Source organism: Equus przewalskii, chromosome 30, assembly GCF_037783145.1.
Source record: "Equus przewalskii isolate Varuska chromosome 30, EquPr2, whole genome shotgun sequence".
Lineage (NCBI taxonomy): Eukaryota > Metazoa > Chordata > Mammalia > Perissodactyla > Equidae > Equus > Equus przewalskii.
The window spans coordinates 32312849-32328688 of record NC_091860.1 but is presented as its reverse complement, the minus strand read 5'-3'; the positions used below and the strand labels follow the sequence as shown (position 1 = coordinate 32328688).

Here is a 15840-nt window from a genome sequence, read left to right as displayed (position 1 = left end):
AAGATTCCACAAAAAAATTTTTAGAAATCATAAATGAATTCGGTAGTAGGATAAGAAGTCAAAACACAAAAACTGGTTGCATTTCTATAAACCAAATGAAAAATCTGAAAAGGAAATTAAAACAATTCCATTTACAATAGCATACAAAAGAACAAAACACTTAGGAATTAACTTAACCAAGGAGGTGAAAGGCTTGTACAATGAAAACCATAAACATTGCTGAAAGAAATTAAAGAAGATATAAATAAATAAAAACATATCCCATATTCATAATGTCAATACTACCCAAAACAATAAAAATACAATGTAATCTCTATCAAAATCTCAATGATCTTTTTGCAGAACTATAAAAACTCATGATAAAATTCATATAGAATCTCAAGGAAACCTAAACAACCAAAATAATCTTGAAAAAGAAGAACAAAGCCAGAGGACTCAACTTCCTGATTTCAAAACCTACTACAAAGTTATGGCACAAAGATAGACATATGGATCAAGGGAATAGAGAATCCAGAAATAAACCCTCACATACAAGGTCAAATGATTTTTGACAAGGGTGCCAAAACCATTTCATGGAGAAAGGACAAGTCTTTTAAACAAATGGTGCTGGGAAAACTGGACAGCCACATGCAAAAGAATGAAGTTGGACCCTTAGCTAACGCCATAAACAAAAATTAACTCAAAAATAGATCAAAAACCTAAATGTAAGATCTAAAACAATAAAACTTTTAGAAGAAAACATATGACAAAAGCTTTACTTCATTGAATTTGGCAATGATTTCTTGGATATGATACCAAAAGCAGAGGCAAAAAAAGAAAAAAAGGGCAAAATTGGACTTCATGAAAGTCAAAAAATTTTGTGCATCAAAAGACACCATCCACAGACTAAAAAGGCAACCCAAAGAATGGGAGAAAATATTTTCAAATCATATATCTGATAAGGGATTAATATCCAGAATATATAGAGAACTTCTAAAACTCAACAACAAAAGAATAACTGATTCCACAATGGGCAAAAGACTTGCATAGATATTTCTCCAAAGAAGATATACAAAGGGCCAATAACCGCATGAAAAGATGCTCAAATCACTAATCATTAGGGAAATGCAAATCAAACTACAGTAAGATACCATCTCATACCCATGGGCATGGCTATTATTAAAAAATCCTCAGAAAACTACAAGTGTTGGTGAGAATGTGTAGAATTTGGAACCTTCGTGCACTGTTGGTGAGAAGATAAAATGGTACAGCTGCTGTGGAAAACAACATGGTAGTTCTTCAAAAAATTAAAAATAGAATTATCACATGATCCAAGAATTACACTTCTGGTGTTATACTCAAAAGAAGTGAAAGTAGTATCTTGAAGAGATATTTGTACACCTGTGTTCACAGCAGCACTATTCACAATAGATAAAACATGGAAGCAACCTAGGTGTCCATTGACAGGTGAATGGATAAGGAAAATGTGGTATATACATATAATGGAATATTAACTCAGCCTTAAAAAGGAATTCTGACCCCTGTTTCAACATGGATGAACCTTAAAGACATTATCCTAGTGAAACAGGCCAGACACAAGAAGACAAATACTGTAGCATTCCACTTATATGCGGTACCTAGAGTAGTCAAATTTTCAGAGACAGAAACTAGAATCGTGGTTGCCAGGATTGGGGGAGGTGGGAATGAGGAGTTAGTGTTTAACGGGGAGTTTCAGTTTTACAAGATGAAAGGAACTATGGAGATGGATGGTGGTGATGGCAGCATAACATTTTGAACGTATTTAATACCGCTGACCTGTACACTTAAATTGGTCAAGACGGTAAGCTTAAGTTAGATGTGTTTTACCATATGAAAAAAAAATGTTGATAGCATAAGAGACCTAAATGAGGTAAATTCTGCAAACTCAGCAGTCAGACCCCAGAGCCAAATAATAGAGAAAGGGCTTCCAGAGGCTACAAGAGAATTTAACAAGGACATCGCCTGAGCAGGATGGTCCTACTTCTGAGACATACATAGTAGTTCCATCCTTTGATAGGAAAAAGGATCACTGTCACTGCAACAAGCACCAATCTGGCAAGTTCTAACAGAGCCCAGGCTAAAAGATCAAGATACTCCAGTGCACAGAGTTTTGCAGTAGACAGAATATTGGGATTTGAGAACAGGCAAGAAATAAAAATATATGCAGTTTTTTATTAGGGCCAGTGAGGCTGTTTATATAAAGAAATAGCTGGGACACTGGAAAGAATCAGTTGGCCAAGTTAACTACTGAAATGTTCATGCATTTTATAACTTGAAGGAAATGTGTATATATACCTCTCTCCATGTTTCACTCAAGTTCCCACCACACTCCTACTATACATACAGATGTAACCTGTCAATCACTGAGTGGCTTGCGAATACACCACGCAGACGCACTTCTCACCTTTACTCCAGCTAGCATCCCAGTCGTGGACACACTAAAATCAAGATAAGCTAGCGTGTCTGGGTTGGAGGGTTTGTAGATCTGGGCAGGCCGCTTCTTTGGCAAATCATCTGGAGAGCAAAATAAAGCTATTAGCCTATCTGACCTGATGAAAAAGGAGACAAGCAAACAAAGGTATACAGCTGGTTAGAGGACTGACCTGTGTCTAGTATGGGGGGCCACGCCCTGACATCCACAGCTGCAGCTGCCTCCCTGGACCGTAACAACTTACAGATCAGTTGTGTTGTCATCAAACAGGCAGAGCGACTCACCTGAGGGTCGGAGAACAAAGGATGGATGAAGGAAGGTAAACCTCGGAGGAAACACACCCTGCACACGTGCCTGCTGCTCAGAAGGCACGTTGAGGTTGCATGGATTTCAGAGCAGGTTAGACTACCAGAGACACTGCTGCCTCAGAGGAGCCAGTCCTGGCCAGCAGAGGGACAAGAGAGCCAGGAATCAGACCATGGAAGCACACATGCAGAGATTGTGGGAACTGAGGCCTCTGGAAATTTCTAGAGTTGAGTAGTATCCACAGTGCTATGATCACAGGATGGAGAAACATCCAGACTAACTGCTTTTGCCATTAGCTCTGTCCTCTGAAAAATGCCATGAATGTCCACACACACCATCAGTGTGTTCTAACAGGAGTAATTACCATGAAAGTATTCCAACATAACTATAGAAAGTATTCGCTTGTGGAGTCCCCAAACTTACTTGTGCCTCATGGTTCCTCCTCCAGGGGGAAAACATATCCTAATCCTCTGAAACTTCCCCAGGCATTAAAAAAATCAAAACAAATCTATACTTTTTAAAAGAAACAGGATACTTCTAAATCTTGAGGAAAGAACTTTAAAAAATACATGACTTTCTCACTTGGTTAGGTTCACTCAGTTGGGTTTGGTGGGGAAGTTCCCATTGTCTGTGGGACCTCCTCTCTGGCAAGCTGCTTTCTCTAGGGTGCATTCAATTCCCTTTAGCCCCTAATTCCAAGCACAGTTTGGAATCTTGCTTCCAGAACCAGAAGGTAAGCTCCTTGGGGGTAGAGGCCATGTCCTGCGCCACCGCAGGACTCACACTCCCACATGTTCCCACTACCAGCCCTCCCCCTCAAGGCCTAGGCTCTGCACTCCACAAGCCCAACACTCAGGTCTGGGCCAGAGAACGTGTCCAGACACTTCAGGCAGGGTTACCTCCACGATCATCTTCACAGTTGGCAGCGTTGTTGCAATGTTCTGTGGGTGTGGAGGACGGACGGTGATTGGCACACAGCCTGCATACAGGCAACCATAAAATGCTGCAATGAGGTCTATTCCTACACAGGGAGAAATGCAAAAGCTCTCATTGAAACAAATCAAACTGTTTAATGGCTGTCATCCCTGTCCACAGAAACACTAGCCTGGAAAAAGTCCCAAGGTTAAGTGAGCAACTAAGACCTTTAGCAGACTCTCTTCTCATCCCTGTGAGTTTTGTTAAACTTCTGCAATAGCTCCCACTTAGGTACGTGATGACAAAGCAGCCAGAAATTTAATTTCTGTCATTTGTTGAAGGAATTACTCAACTCTATGATTATCAATTTAGTAGTCAGCGATTAACTACCATTGCTTAAATGAACTACCTCAGATACCTAATAAAATAAATTTAGATACAAAAGTCTTCATGAAAGATTGCTTTATTTATGCCCCTAAAGGGGTATAGTATGCAGCACAGTCCCTAAAAGTGGTGGTGACTAAACACAGTGAGCCAGGTAGAACTGTGTTAATTTTTGGTGATAACACAGCAACTTGGTCATCAGCAATGACATGTGCACTAAAGCACCTCTCACACAGTGGCTGGCCCTGCCACCTTGGGGGCAAACCCAGGCGTGCCCTTCACCTGGCAGGTAGATGAGAGCCACATGGTCCCTGTCTGGAGCAAACCCCAATCTACCTTTCACCCGGCGGGTAGACTACTCACTGGCCCTGCCATCTCAGATGCAAACCCCCATCTGTCTTTCACCTGGTGGGTAGACAAGAGCCACGTGGTCCCCGTCTTGCAGGCGCCCTCTCTCCATCAGCATCACAGCTATCTTCTCGGCTCGCTTGTGCAGCTGGACACACGTCAGTGAGTTTGCTATTGTGCCCTGTGTCACAGGAACAAGGGGTGAGCTATTCTAACCCGACAGCTTTACTGAGACATAGTTCACTTGGTCAAAATGTACAGTCCCATGGACATTGGTCCAGTCACCAACCACTACCCACCAGTCGTTTTCATCACCCCCTCAGGAGACCCTGTACCATCAGCAGCCACTGTCCTTCCTTCCCACCAGCTAAGAAGTACAGCACCAAAGAGGCATCTAGATATTTTCGTATTAACAAGAAACATTTTAGAAAATAATTACTTGACCTAAAAAACAGCTAAACTTACCAAAAAAATCAATCTAGTAATTCTGGGACTTAAGTGTAATTGCCACGGGCAGTAAACCTGCAGGACTTGTCCTATGAAAAACAAGACTGATGAAAGCTTTCTTTTTTTTTTTTGCTTGAGGAAGATCGTCCCTGAACTAACATCTGCCAATCTTCCTCTGTTTTGTATGTGGGTCGCTGCCACTACACAGCCCCCGCCAAGTGGTGTAGGTCCACGCCTGGGAACTGAACCCAGGTCACTGAAGTGGAGCGTGCCAAACTTAACCACTAGACCACTGGGTTGGCCCCTGATTGAAAGTTTTTTTGAGAAAGATCACACCAAAAGTCAAGGAGGTCAAAAAACAAACAAACAAGCAAAAGCAATAGTCAGAAAAACCCTAAGGAAAAAACGAATTGTCAAATTCACTTTATGTAGACTTTTTAAACGTGTGGTCATAAACGGAAAATACATTTGGATTGAAAAATACCTTAAAAAAGGTTGTTAGGGAAGATCAGTACCAAAATAGGAACAAAGAAATATTAAAAAATATGGGATTTACTGTGCAAATTGTAAAGAAAAGCATGCAGAAACTGCAAATTATAGACATATAACTAACTCAAAAAAGTTTTTCCTGAGGATACATTTTACAATTATGGTTCATATACACAAGTTCCCAGCTGTGAAGAGATCACTGTCTACAGCTATTTAAAAATTACTTCTTTATGATCAAATCCTATTTTAAAGTGATTAATAGGGGGAAGGAGCTTTCCTGAAGCAATAGACAAACTGGCCAGCAGTTTCCAGGTCAGGAAGACTCCAGAAGGTGAGAAACATCCTGGACACCTGGGCCAAATGTGTTTTCTGAGGTAGGGAACTTGAAAGGAAGGCGAGCAAGCGAGCAAGGTATCAGGAGAAGACTGTCGGGGACTGGACACGGACCCTGGTAGGCGTTCCAGACCCGAATGCCATGTGTGGAGAAAGAAATCCAAAGGGAAGTGGCACGAGCACCAATCGCAGGAGGAGGAGAATGCTGTAATGGACACAGAAGTGATCAGAACCTTTGGGGACATTAAAGGACAGTGGTGATCTGGTGACTGGACATTAGACTTCCCACCCCAAATGACCCGTCTGTTGGAAATATCTGGAGGGGTGAGGGGGGAGGGACCCAGTGGAGTGTAGAACTTTTCATAAGACATCAGGACATAAATATCAGTACCTGTCATTTGCCAAAAACATTCACAAAGTAACTGATTGTTGTATCTAGCTCGGGGAAGCAACACATTCTCTTTGATGACCTTCAGGTAGCGTGCAGGGCCACAGAGCCCCGCCTAGAAAGGAATTGCCAGCCAGGCTCTGGCCTCTTTCTCACCATGCTGGGACTGGTTCCTCCTACGGAGGACAGGTTTCTCACTGCACACATCTTCCTTAATTATTTTCCTTCCGAGGAAGGTTACAACATAAGAAAATAGAAACAGATACATAAAGTGGAAGAGCCAAAGAGTAGAATGTGGTAAAACTGGGTGAACACAAAAAGATCAACGAGACTGGAGTCTAAGAAAACTAGCCCAAATGTCAGAACTTGGTGCCTTCAAAACCAGACTGTTCCTCTGAGCATTCACTGCCGGAGACCACACCTGTTGACATGAACCAACACACACACACCCCTCGACCCAAATGTCCCGTGAGCTCTTCAGAGTGAAGATGGTGCATAGCCCGGCCCCCACACAGCTAATGGAGAGGCCCAGGACCCACTCAGTTCCCAAACTGGTGGTGGTGGGGACCACGCCAGTGCCTGCAGACGCTCCCCCTCTCAGCTGTCTTGGAGGAATGCCAGCACTGCATCCCTGACTGATGAACAGGTATCAGACGCATTGCTGGTGGGTGGCAGGCTGCCACAGGGGTAGGGCTGGCAGAAGGGGCTCATCTTTCTGTTCCCAGTGAGGCAGACCTTCCTGGGACATAGGATCCCATGACCACCCTGCTGTCTGCTGCTGTCTTATGTCATCCTATCTTAAACAGTAGCATTCTTGGTCTGGGCCGTTCAACTTCTGGAACTGACCTTTTCCCCATTTTCTGGAGCACTGACACCAATTCCCCACCAACGACCAGCTTTTCTGACATATGACAAAGCCTATGAGATTTGAGAGGTGCCTGTGACTTAAGAGCAGCAGCCAAGGGTGTATCTGAAAACATGTTTTCACTCTGATTCGTGAAAATTCCCACCTATAGCTACTTAAAATGGTGAAATTTAATTGGCATGCGGTCCTTTACCTCTAGTAATGTCTGAAACAGTTTTCACAATACCGCTTGCCATTTTATGGCATTTACAATAACGAACAGGAAGCCCCCCTCACATGCTGCAGCAACTGCCCAGGAGAGGGACACCTCTCTTGGGAGTTGGGCCCTAGAGTCAGCATATAGGGTAATGGGGAATCAATTAAAGTTATCCTCAAAAATACCCTAAGAAGTGTGATGTTGGAAAGAAGTGTGTTAGTTCACGGTAAGTCCAACACAATGTTCTCTTCTCCTCTCTTCCCCAGCTTGCAAGGTTGAATACGACATGACTCCACCATCTAGTGAGCCCACACGGGACACAGGTCACACCTGGCCCCAGATCTGTTCATCACCACTCATTCTGTGGGAGTCTCAACACAAACTTTCATTTCCGGAGAAATACCACTGATTTTCAGTTACACATTTCATTTTCCAAAGTGCTCGCTGTTAAGAAAAACATGAAATGTTACAGGTGAGGGGTCCATGAAGTAGTAGCCATTTATCCTCGGGTCAGTGGTTACCTGGCATCCTCATCTGCACTCATGGCAAAAGCTGAGGTTTCCATATAGAAACCCACTGCCTAAGAAGAAGGCTCTAGTAAAAACTATCACCAGAGAAATCAGGGCTGACTTTTTCTAAAAGAAGTCATGGGTGGTATCATGACAGAATGGCAATGCACGCTAATCCACCATCCAATCCCCACTCCAAAGACAACAAATTTCAGTGTCAGTGACTGTAAATTTGGCACCATTTTAAAGTTTTACATTTAAATAATGACAACTGAAAAAATATTGAGGAATGAAGTCAAATAGGATGCATATTTTAATACTCTAAAGAAGTTTCTATAAGTAAAAAAAAGGTTAAAAGAGCTGGTTGGTGTTTCTGTAAAGAAAATTAACAGATGCTCTTTTGTATGTAAACACGTTCCAAGAATGTAAGTTTTCCCTGATTTGCAATGAATTATATCCTCACTTCCTATTATAAATCCCGCACAACAACTCTTACCCTATTGACTGGACTGCGGTGGAGGAAAGCAGAAGAATGAACATTGTTTTCAACTGACAGGAAGCCTCACCCATAGCCAGGAACTAAATGGTTCACTGTTTTAAGTGAGCCATGATCAAGGAGGCGAATTCACAATCAACAGAGTACACCATCCAGGATAGAGGCCAGCCTGTAAATGCGGTGGGGCCACATGTTGGAATGATGGTATTTTGGACATATTGAGTTATGTAAAACATTATTAGGATGAATTTCAATAGTTTCTTTTTACGTTTTTTAAATGTTGCTTTCAGAAAACGTAAAATTATATGTGTAGTTTGTGTTATATTTCTACTAGACAGTGCTGAACTAGAAGGTTGATTTAAGTGGAAATTACATATAACAACCATAAAAATGATGTTTCTGACCTTCGGTCCAGGTTGAGCATTTGTTCTAAGTTTGCATATGGGGTCAGAGAAGGTGGGAATGAGCACAGATGCTTGGGTCACATCTGACCCTTTGAATGGTTCAGGATTTGGGTGCCTCTACATCGAGAGCCTCAGGAAAGAGCAGACTACCACTAGAAGGGAAGGTATCCGTGGACTACACTTTCTCCACGCTGACCTGAAGTAAATTTACTCATGGCTTTGATCTCTACAACTTGCCCCATCTGATTTTCTGTTGTTTCTAACGAAGCTCTTTTTAGAGTGGAGTCATTTCCTGTGAACGCATTTTCCCAACTGATCCAGCATCTCCAACCATAGCACAGGGTCGGGATGGGAACACATGTCAACAGGTCAGACAATTTTTGACGAGCCCAGTGTTGAGGCGTAACTCCAGCTGTCAATCTGAGGGGTCTGATCTGCACGTTGCCACTCCCAAAGTTAGAGGTAGGTAGAATAGCTTATTTTCCTCCCTCTGATGGGACATACTGTCTATGAACACACCTGAATCATTTTTGAAGCTCTGTATATGTGTGGGAGGTCTGCTACTTTTCTTAAGCTACCCATTTATACCTCCTGAGTGTCTGGGCACAGATATTTATCCTTCTCTCTCCCTTCCTACAAACATGAGAGTAATGGACGAGGTCATGGTGAAGAAAGGGCTTAAAAAGTGATGCTGATCTGTCTCTTGCTCTCTCGCTGCCTCCAGTTTATGGAGGATGTCATATCATGTCACATCACGTCGTCCTATCCTGGCATGTCAGCATCACTGCTATGTTTAGGAAGCTAAGTGAAGGGCATAAGTACTCTGGCAAAGGGATCTGAGCAGGTGTTCTCCCTGGGGCGTGGGGGATGGGCTGGAACTAACACTGTGGCTTTTATCCAGTGGGATGACACTTATCCCTCTGGAGGTGATGCTGCAAATCTCTAGAGAGTCACGAGAGACTGGAGAAACAGAAGAAAAAGTCATGAACAGTCCCTAGGAGAAATGCTACTTGTGGAGGATGAGAAAAGTCACAAGAAGTGATTAAAGAGAAATCAGGATAGTGCCACAGAGCTGAGGACAGCGAACTGGGTGACGGTGTCAGGAAAGGAGAGTCTTATCTGTATTTATAGGCTGAGGAAGGAGCCAGTGGAGGAAGGAGGTAGGAAACTGGGCTGGCATGTTTTGGATACAGGCCTCAGGGTGACTACACCAAAGCTCAGGAGCTCAGAGGCCGTGCATGTCCCTGCTGGGCACCAGTGAGCACGGGGGCCCGAGAGAGGCATGAGTGCAGGAGAGGCAGGAAGGGGCCAGGGTCACAGGAACGCTTTCTGACTCTTCCTGGGAGACAGTTTTGAACAGACACAGTGAACACACAAACTACTAGGGTCAACTCAGCACACGGCAATCCAAGATAACAAGAGCCTCTAGGATAGAGGACGAGCTAAAGCATATGGAAAACTGGTCTGAGAACTGGATATCAGAGACGCAGTTACAGCACGGGCATTTCTGTTTACTTGTCTTTTATCTATAGCTTTAACCAGCAAGAGGCCTTCGCACCTGAGAGCTTGCTATTTTGCAAATCTGAAAAGCCATCACTTCTTAAAGTTGCGAGTACCCATAACTTGTCAAGATGACCCAGATTTAAAACCCACTTTTCAGGCTTTATTTCTACAGCACAAGAAAAGTTAAAAAACATATTAAGACTCGCATTTAATTTTTATTGCTGATACTATTTGCTTACATATTTAAGGCTTTATTCTTAAGTACGATTATGGAACAATATCTGATGAGTTTGCTTTTCTGATGTGAAATGTGAATTACTGTTTAATTATACTTATAAAATACAAATGATTTTCATTCCTAAGAATGAAAGTCTAAATTAAAACATAACCTCTTACTTATTAAAAAAAAGCAGTTTAGTAATAAAGATAAAAATATCTCAGAGATCTGCAATTTTTCTCTGTTGTAGAGATCATTCATGACTCATTTTTTGGGGGAAATATTGCTCAAATATACACGTACATAATATATGTATAGATAGACAGATGTGCAAACCCTTATATTTAAAAGCAAGTGAAAAGATCTCAGTTAACATAGCAACAAATAATTAAAAGGAATTCAAGTAAGTCTGAAGTGAAAGGATTATGATAAAGAATCATGAAAGCATGGACCCCACAGGTGAGCAATCATGAGGTGCGAGTTGAGCATGCCTCACCCTACAGTTGAGCAGCGTGTACAGGACGTGGTCGGGGGTGGTCTGAGCCCTCCACTGCAGGACCTCCGAGAGAAACAGGAACTGGAACAAAGCACAGCCATTAAGTTCAGACCATCCTTGTTTAGATTGGGGTAGTCTCAACATTTAAATTGGCATAGTCTGAGTGCTTTTAGGGTGCCTGTTTAAAACAGCGCTCTCCTCCACAGAGGAACGAGACATCCCCGGACAAACATAATGGACAGAATAAGCAAGTGCTTATAATGTTCCTCCTGCAGTGACTGGATTCTCTGCACCTCATTTAGACTCACAAGTCAGACAGCGGGTGCTGAGCCCCTGGTTAGGGAAGTTTCTGAAATCTGCCCAAGGATGGAGAACCACATTCCCCTTGTAGACAGAGCAGCTGAAACAGAAAATCCCTTCTCTTGGGGTTTCCAGAAGATGCACTAGTGATTTCTGGGGCTGCAATGGCAGAATCAGACCTATCCTGTTTTAAAAATGGGCTCTTTTAAATTCATTGGTTTTAGAATGATCATCCCCTGAGGTCATTCAACGGCTTTGCAAATCACACAGATTCTATGCACACACTGACTCAGCCCATGGTGAAAAGGTCAGCCCTGCCTCATGCCAGGATATAGGACACCCATGTGACCCCTTAATGGGTTTTATTAACAGAAACATACTCTGATGTGGGGAACATGGTGATCAAGTGCTTTCAATGAACATATTACTATTTGTTACCAAATTGGCAATATTTTAAATGGTTGATTTTGTCACATTTCCTGGTGCCATACAGAGTGCGACAACCTTTTGGTGAATTGTAAGAGTTCTCAAGGCTGAATGGTTATAATGGGGATGCATAGCTACATGAGACAAATTGTATGATGTTTATGGTGGAGTGGGGCCCCAGGATTTCTCCTACTGCTCCTACGACTGCTTTAAGGAGGTCTGGCTCCCAAATCTGGGTTTTGAACTGATGTCTTCTCGAATTCCAACAATCAAAGGAGTGAAGCCTTTCGACAAGGTCGCTGTGAGGCAGTCTAAGAGTCAAATCAGCACTGGTGGGATAACAGAGAAAAGTGCTTAGGGGCTACAAGGACAGCACAGGGATTCCTAGACACCAGCCTCAGGCCTGCTGGTTGGGGGCTGTATCATCCACCTGTTCTGGGCCACCGTGAAATGTTCTGCAACACTGCACCCTTATAAAATTATATGGATGTCTCATGCAGAACCAAGAGGGCAGGTAGGAAGAAGAGGTCACCAAAGACACCAAAGATCAGTGGTGGATGCTGGATATGCAGGGCAGGAAGATGGTATCCGTGTATCTGCAACGCAGCCTTTGGGCCTGGCCCTTGCTCTCACCTTCCGGGCCTGGTCGTTGTCTTCAATCTGCCCCAGGTCTCTACCGCTGGCCTGCGCAATCCTCTTCCCAGACACCAGGTTCCCCACCATCACAGAGGCAGGGCCGATTTCTGGAAAGAAGCACACGTGAGGAAATCCTTACCACACAATTCCTGCCTGGGAAAGAGTTGGCTCTGGAAATCCTTTCAAAGACCTGGCTTTGAAAAAATCTTGTTAGAACAGGGTTTCAGAGAAGTCACCACAACGGTAATGATGGCAAATATAAACGGTCTCGATTAAGGGTATAAAGAAATCATGCTTTCACTGAATTCCCTAGAGTTCTCCCAAGCCCGCTGCCTTTATCTTCCAGTTAGGGGGGTGCTGAGATCTATGCATGTTAGTGATTATAAAAAATAAGGCAGAAGACAAAGGCAGAATTTAAAACAGGATGTATTTCGCCACTGAGTAGTTACAGACTCCTGGATTGTGTGCTTGCTCCCTGGTGTTACCACACGTCACTGACAGTCAACCACCAATATAAATGAAACATTATACGTTTTTAATAAATACCTCTTGGGATGGATTTAGGGAATGTTACTGTTGAAGGGACAGGACACAGAATCACTTACCTCTATGTTTCATTGACTGAAAGGTTTTAGGTTTTCTGTCAGGCCCACAGGAACGTGGAAGAATAAACCAAAAGGCTCCTGTACAAAGTGCCTTTTAAGTGCCTTTTACACTACCATTCCTGACTCTGTTACCAGTGCTCATTCCAGTTTATGAAACATTTCAAAAGAGAAAAGCAGACACCACCTATTCTCATAGCTTTCTTTCTTTAAGAAAGGAATTTCTTAAAGAACTATAGAAACTCTTTCAAAATTTCTGACTGCAAGAAACCCTAGGTGCCCTCCAGTTTCTCAAAATACCATCATTCACACTTTTGTTTCATTAAATTCATACATATGAACCAAGATATACACATTTACTAGGAAAAGATTAGACGTTCCCGGAGAACACACCACTGTGAGAGTGTGCATGTGTGTGTGAGTGCACATGTGACTGTGCATGTGGGAGAGTAGGGCAGATGGAGGAAGGAGGGCAGGAAGTGCGGAAGAGTGAAAGATGTTTACTAAAAGAACTGCAGTATAAAATAACAAAGACAACATTAACAACTTGTGTTTAACCCTTGGTTTGATAAAATACAAGTCAAAGGCCATTGCATTAAATTCTTTTTTTTTTTTTGAGGAAGAGTAGCCCTGAGCTAACTACTGCCAGTCCTCCTCTTTTTGCTGAGGAAGACTGGCCCTGAGTTAACATCCGTGCCCATCTTCCTCTACTTTATATGTGGGACGCCTACCACAGCATGGCGTGCCAAGCAGTGCCATGTCCGCACCCGGGATCCAAACCGGCAAACCCCGGGCTGCTGAGAAGCGGAACGTGCGCACTTAACCGCTGTGCCACTGGGCGGGCCCCCATCAAATTCTTATAAACTGTTGATGAAGTCAAATTACAGGTGTATAAACCAGGGCATATGTTGCACTATTTACTACACACAAAGAGCTGTATGTCTGCACTTAAGACAGAAGTTTTAAGATTTGAGTGGAGGGGTGTGGTGGCATCGACCAAGGCCTACAATGTGCACAGCTGCTGTGACAACCACGCTGACAGTCGCTCTGGCTTCTGAGCAGAAATACACTGGAACCATGGGCAGTGCGAGGGGTTGAGTGTAAGCCCCCTGGGGGTTGTCCAAGTGGGAACAGGCCCATTCTTTTCTGCAGATGTGTGGCTGACCGCAATTTGGTTTGCTGTAAAATATCCAACTTAAGCCCAGCTGTGCGGGAGAAGGCAGGGTGCTTCAAGGCAGGACTGAATGTGGAGAGCAGCCTGCAACACAGATCACTGGGCTCCGGCCTCCTGGTGTCCTTGGTGTTAGGCAATTTATAGGAGCCCTGATGCTGGTTTCCACATAATCAGAATATGCCTTATGTACTAATCCAATCGTGTTTGAATCTTCACGTGTGGTAGTTTGACACCGACGACATTTCTTTTCTTAGCTATTAGTAAAGTAATTATGAGAGAGAAAGGTCTTTTCATATTTAACAAAACAAAAAGAAAATTAGGCCACGAGGTTCATGCTGAAATGGGTGGCGCTGCTGTGGGGCTGGAGCACGTGGACAGCCTTCACCACCGAGAAAAAAGCCCTGGGAGCCTGCAGCCTGGCTTGTTAGTCACTCACTTCCTGTCTTTAGTGTCATCAATAAAGTATTCTGACGTTACTCTGGATGATTTAGGCTGGGCAGGACGGTTATGCTAAGATGTCAACTTGGAAACTGGACCGAACTGGTTTGAAGGTTTCTCTATAATTTTTTGTAAGAATTCAAACTAGGGTAGGGAAAGCATTATTTGAGGAGACACTGGATTTTCAGTGCCCTACTTTATGTATTTTTACATGTGTTTATGTACACAGTGCCCTTCTCTGTCGCTGAGTCAGGTTTCTCCTTACTAAAAGCTGACTTCTGCCGGCGTCCTCCAGGCACGAAGCTTGGGCCTTATGTGTCTCTATCCCTACACGGACTTAATTTATTTTTTCTGAATGTTGCCGGGAGACAGGCAGCTTTCCTGCTGCATCTGTTTACAAAGTCTGTCCTTCACCAAGGACTGAGACGCTCTTCCCCTTGTTGAATGACGTAGGTGCATGCGAAACCCTCCTGTAGTACTTCACCCCCTCATGATTTGAAAATGTAATGTAGCAATGTGCATTGAAATTCACATTTGCTCTCTTCCCACGTGCACGCTTGCAGATTTACAAACCCACAAGTTGGCAACTTCATCTCAGTGCTGTCGAATTCCTACCAGCCAACACGTGACTAGTTCATGCAGGGACACACCCAGTTTCACCTGAGAGCAGCAAGCTGTGGAGCCCTAGAGGTGCTGTGGCTGTGGCTACTCCCACTGGTTCCCTCGAGCTGCTCTGAGGAAATATACCCCAGGGAATGTTAATGCGGGGGAGTAGTTTTCATTTTTATAATATTGTTGCCAGCCCAGCTGATGAGCTACAGTTCTTTTAACTCTTTTGTGCTCAGTTAAGATACTCTCACAGGACAGTGTTGTTAGCTGAGTAAATATGAATTCATCCAGTAAAGAAGGGAATTAGGTTGTCTACAAATTATCTAAATTTACGGGCTGTTTCAAGCATCCAGCAACATTCGTACACATAAATGGCCTCACTAGATGTCTGCTTTGGCCGCCAATAAGCACTTGCTCAGTGTCATAAATGTTTACTCCAGGGGGCCTTAGAAATCATCTAGTCCAATTCCCTCACTGCAGTTTTGGAAACTGGGCCTTGAAGAAATGTCACCTGTCTGATGTCACCTGCAAGCTGCTGCAGGTCATCACTAAGGTAGGGAAATTGACTTTCACCTCATAGCTGCCACATAGTGTTTGTTAAAAAACAGCTTTTTGAAGACAAAGAATTACATAATCTCTCAATATTTAACAAGAACAGAAGCGACACCAAATATCATTAAAAAAAATTCTTTCCTTACAATTACCAATCGCATAAATCTTCACTTCTTGTGTTGCAGAACTCAAGTGGGCCCAGATCTCCGGGATCACTCTTTCTGCGTGTGCTCACCCCCTAAGGAAGAAGGTTGTCTTCAGATGCTCTGTCAGCCCAACCTTGGAGCAGGGGGCCTTGGCCTTTTCCTTGGCCATGTTTTTCTTGTTGTGGGCTCTCTGACATCTGCCAGGTGAGCCG

General features: G+C 43.4%; 1 protein-coding gene across 26 annotated transcripts in view; it reads right to left on the bottom strand.

The window, feature by feature from the left end:
* DIP2C (disco interacting protein 2 homolog C) overlaps positions 1–15840 on the bottom strand; it is a 469882-nt gene that overhangs the window by 78592 nt on the left and 375450 nt on the right. For all 26 annotated transcript variants that reach the window (XM_070601291.1, XM_070601280.1, XM_070601282.1 and 23 more), the window contains 6 exons: positions 12105–12214; positions 10746–10826; positions 4460–4583; positions 3655–3776; positions 2622–2733; positions 2423–2532 (listed from right to left, as the gene is read on the bottom strand). In XM_070601291.1, coding sequence (XP_070457392.1) covers positions 2423–2532; positions 2622–2733; positions 3655–3776; positions 4460–4583; positions 10746–10826; positions 12105–12214 — 659 coding nt within the window. The remainder of the gene's footprint in view (positions 1–2422; positions 2533–2621; positions 2734–3654; positions 3777–4459; positions 4584–10745; positions 10827–12104; positions 12215–15840) is intronic.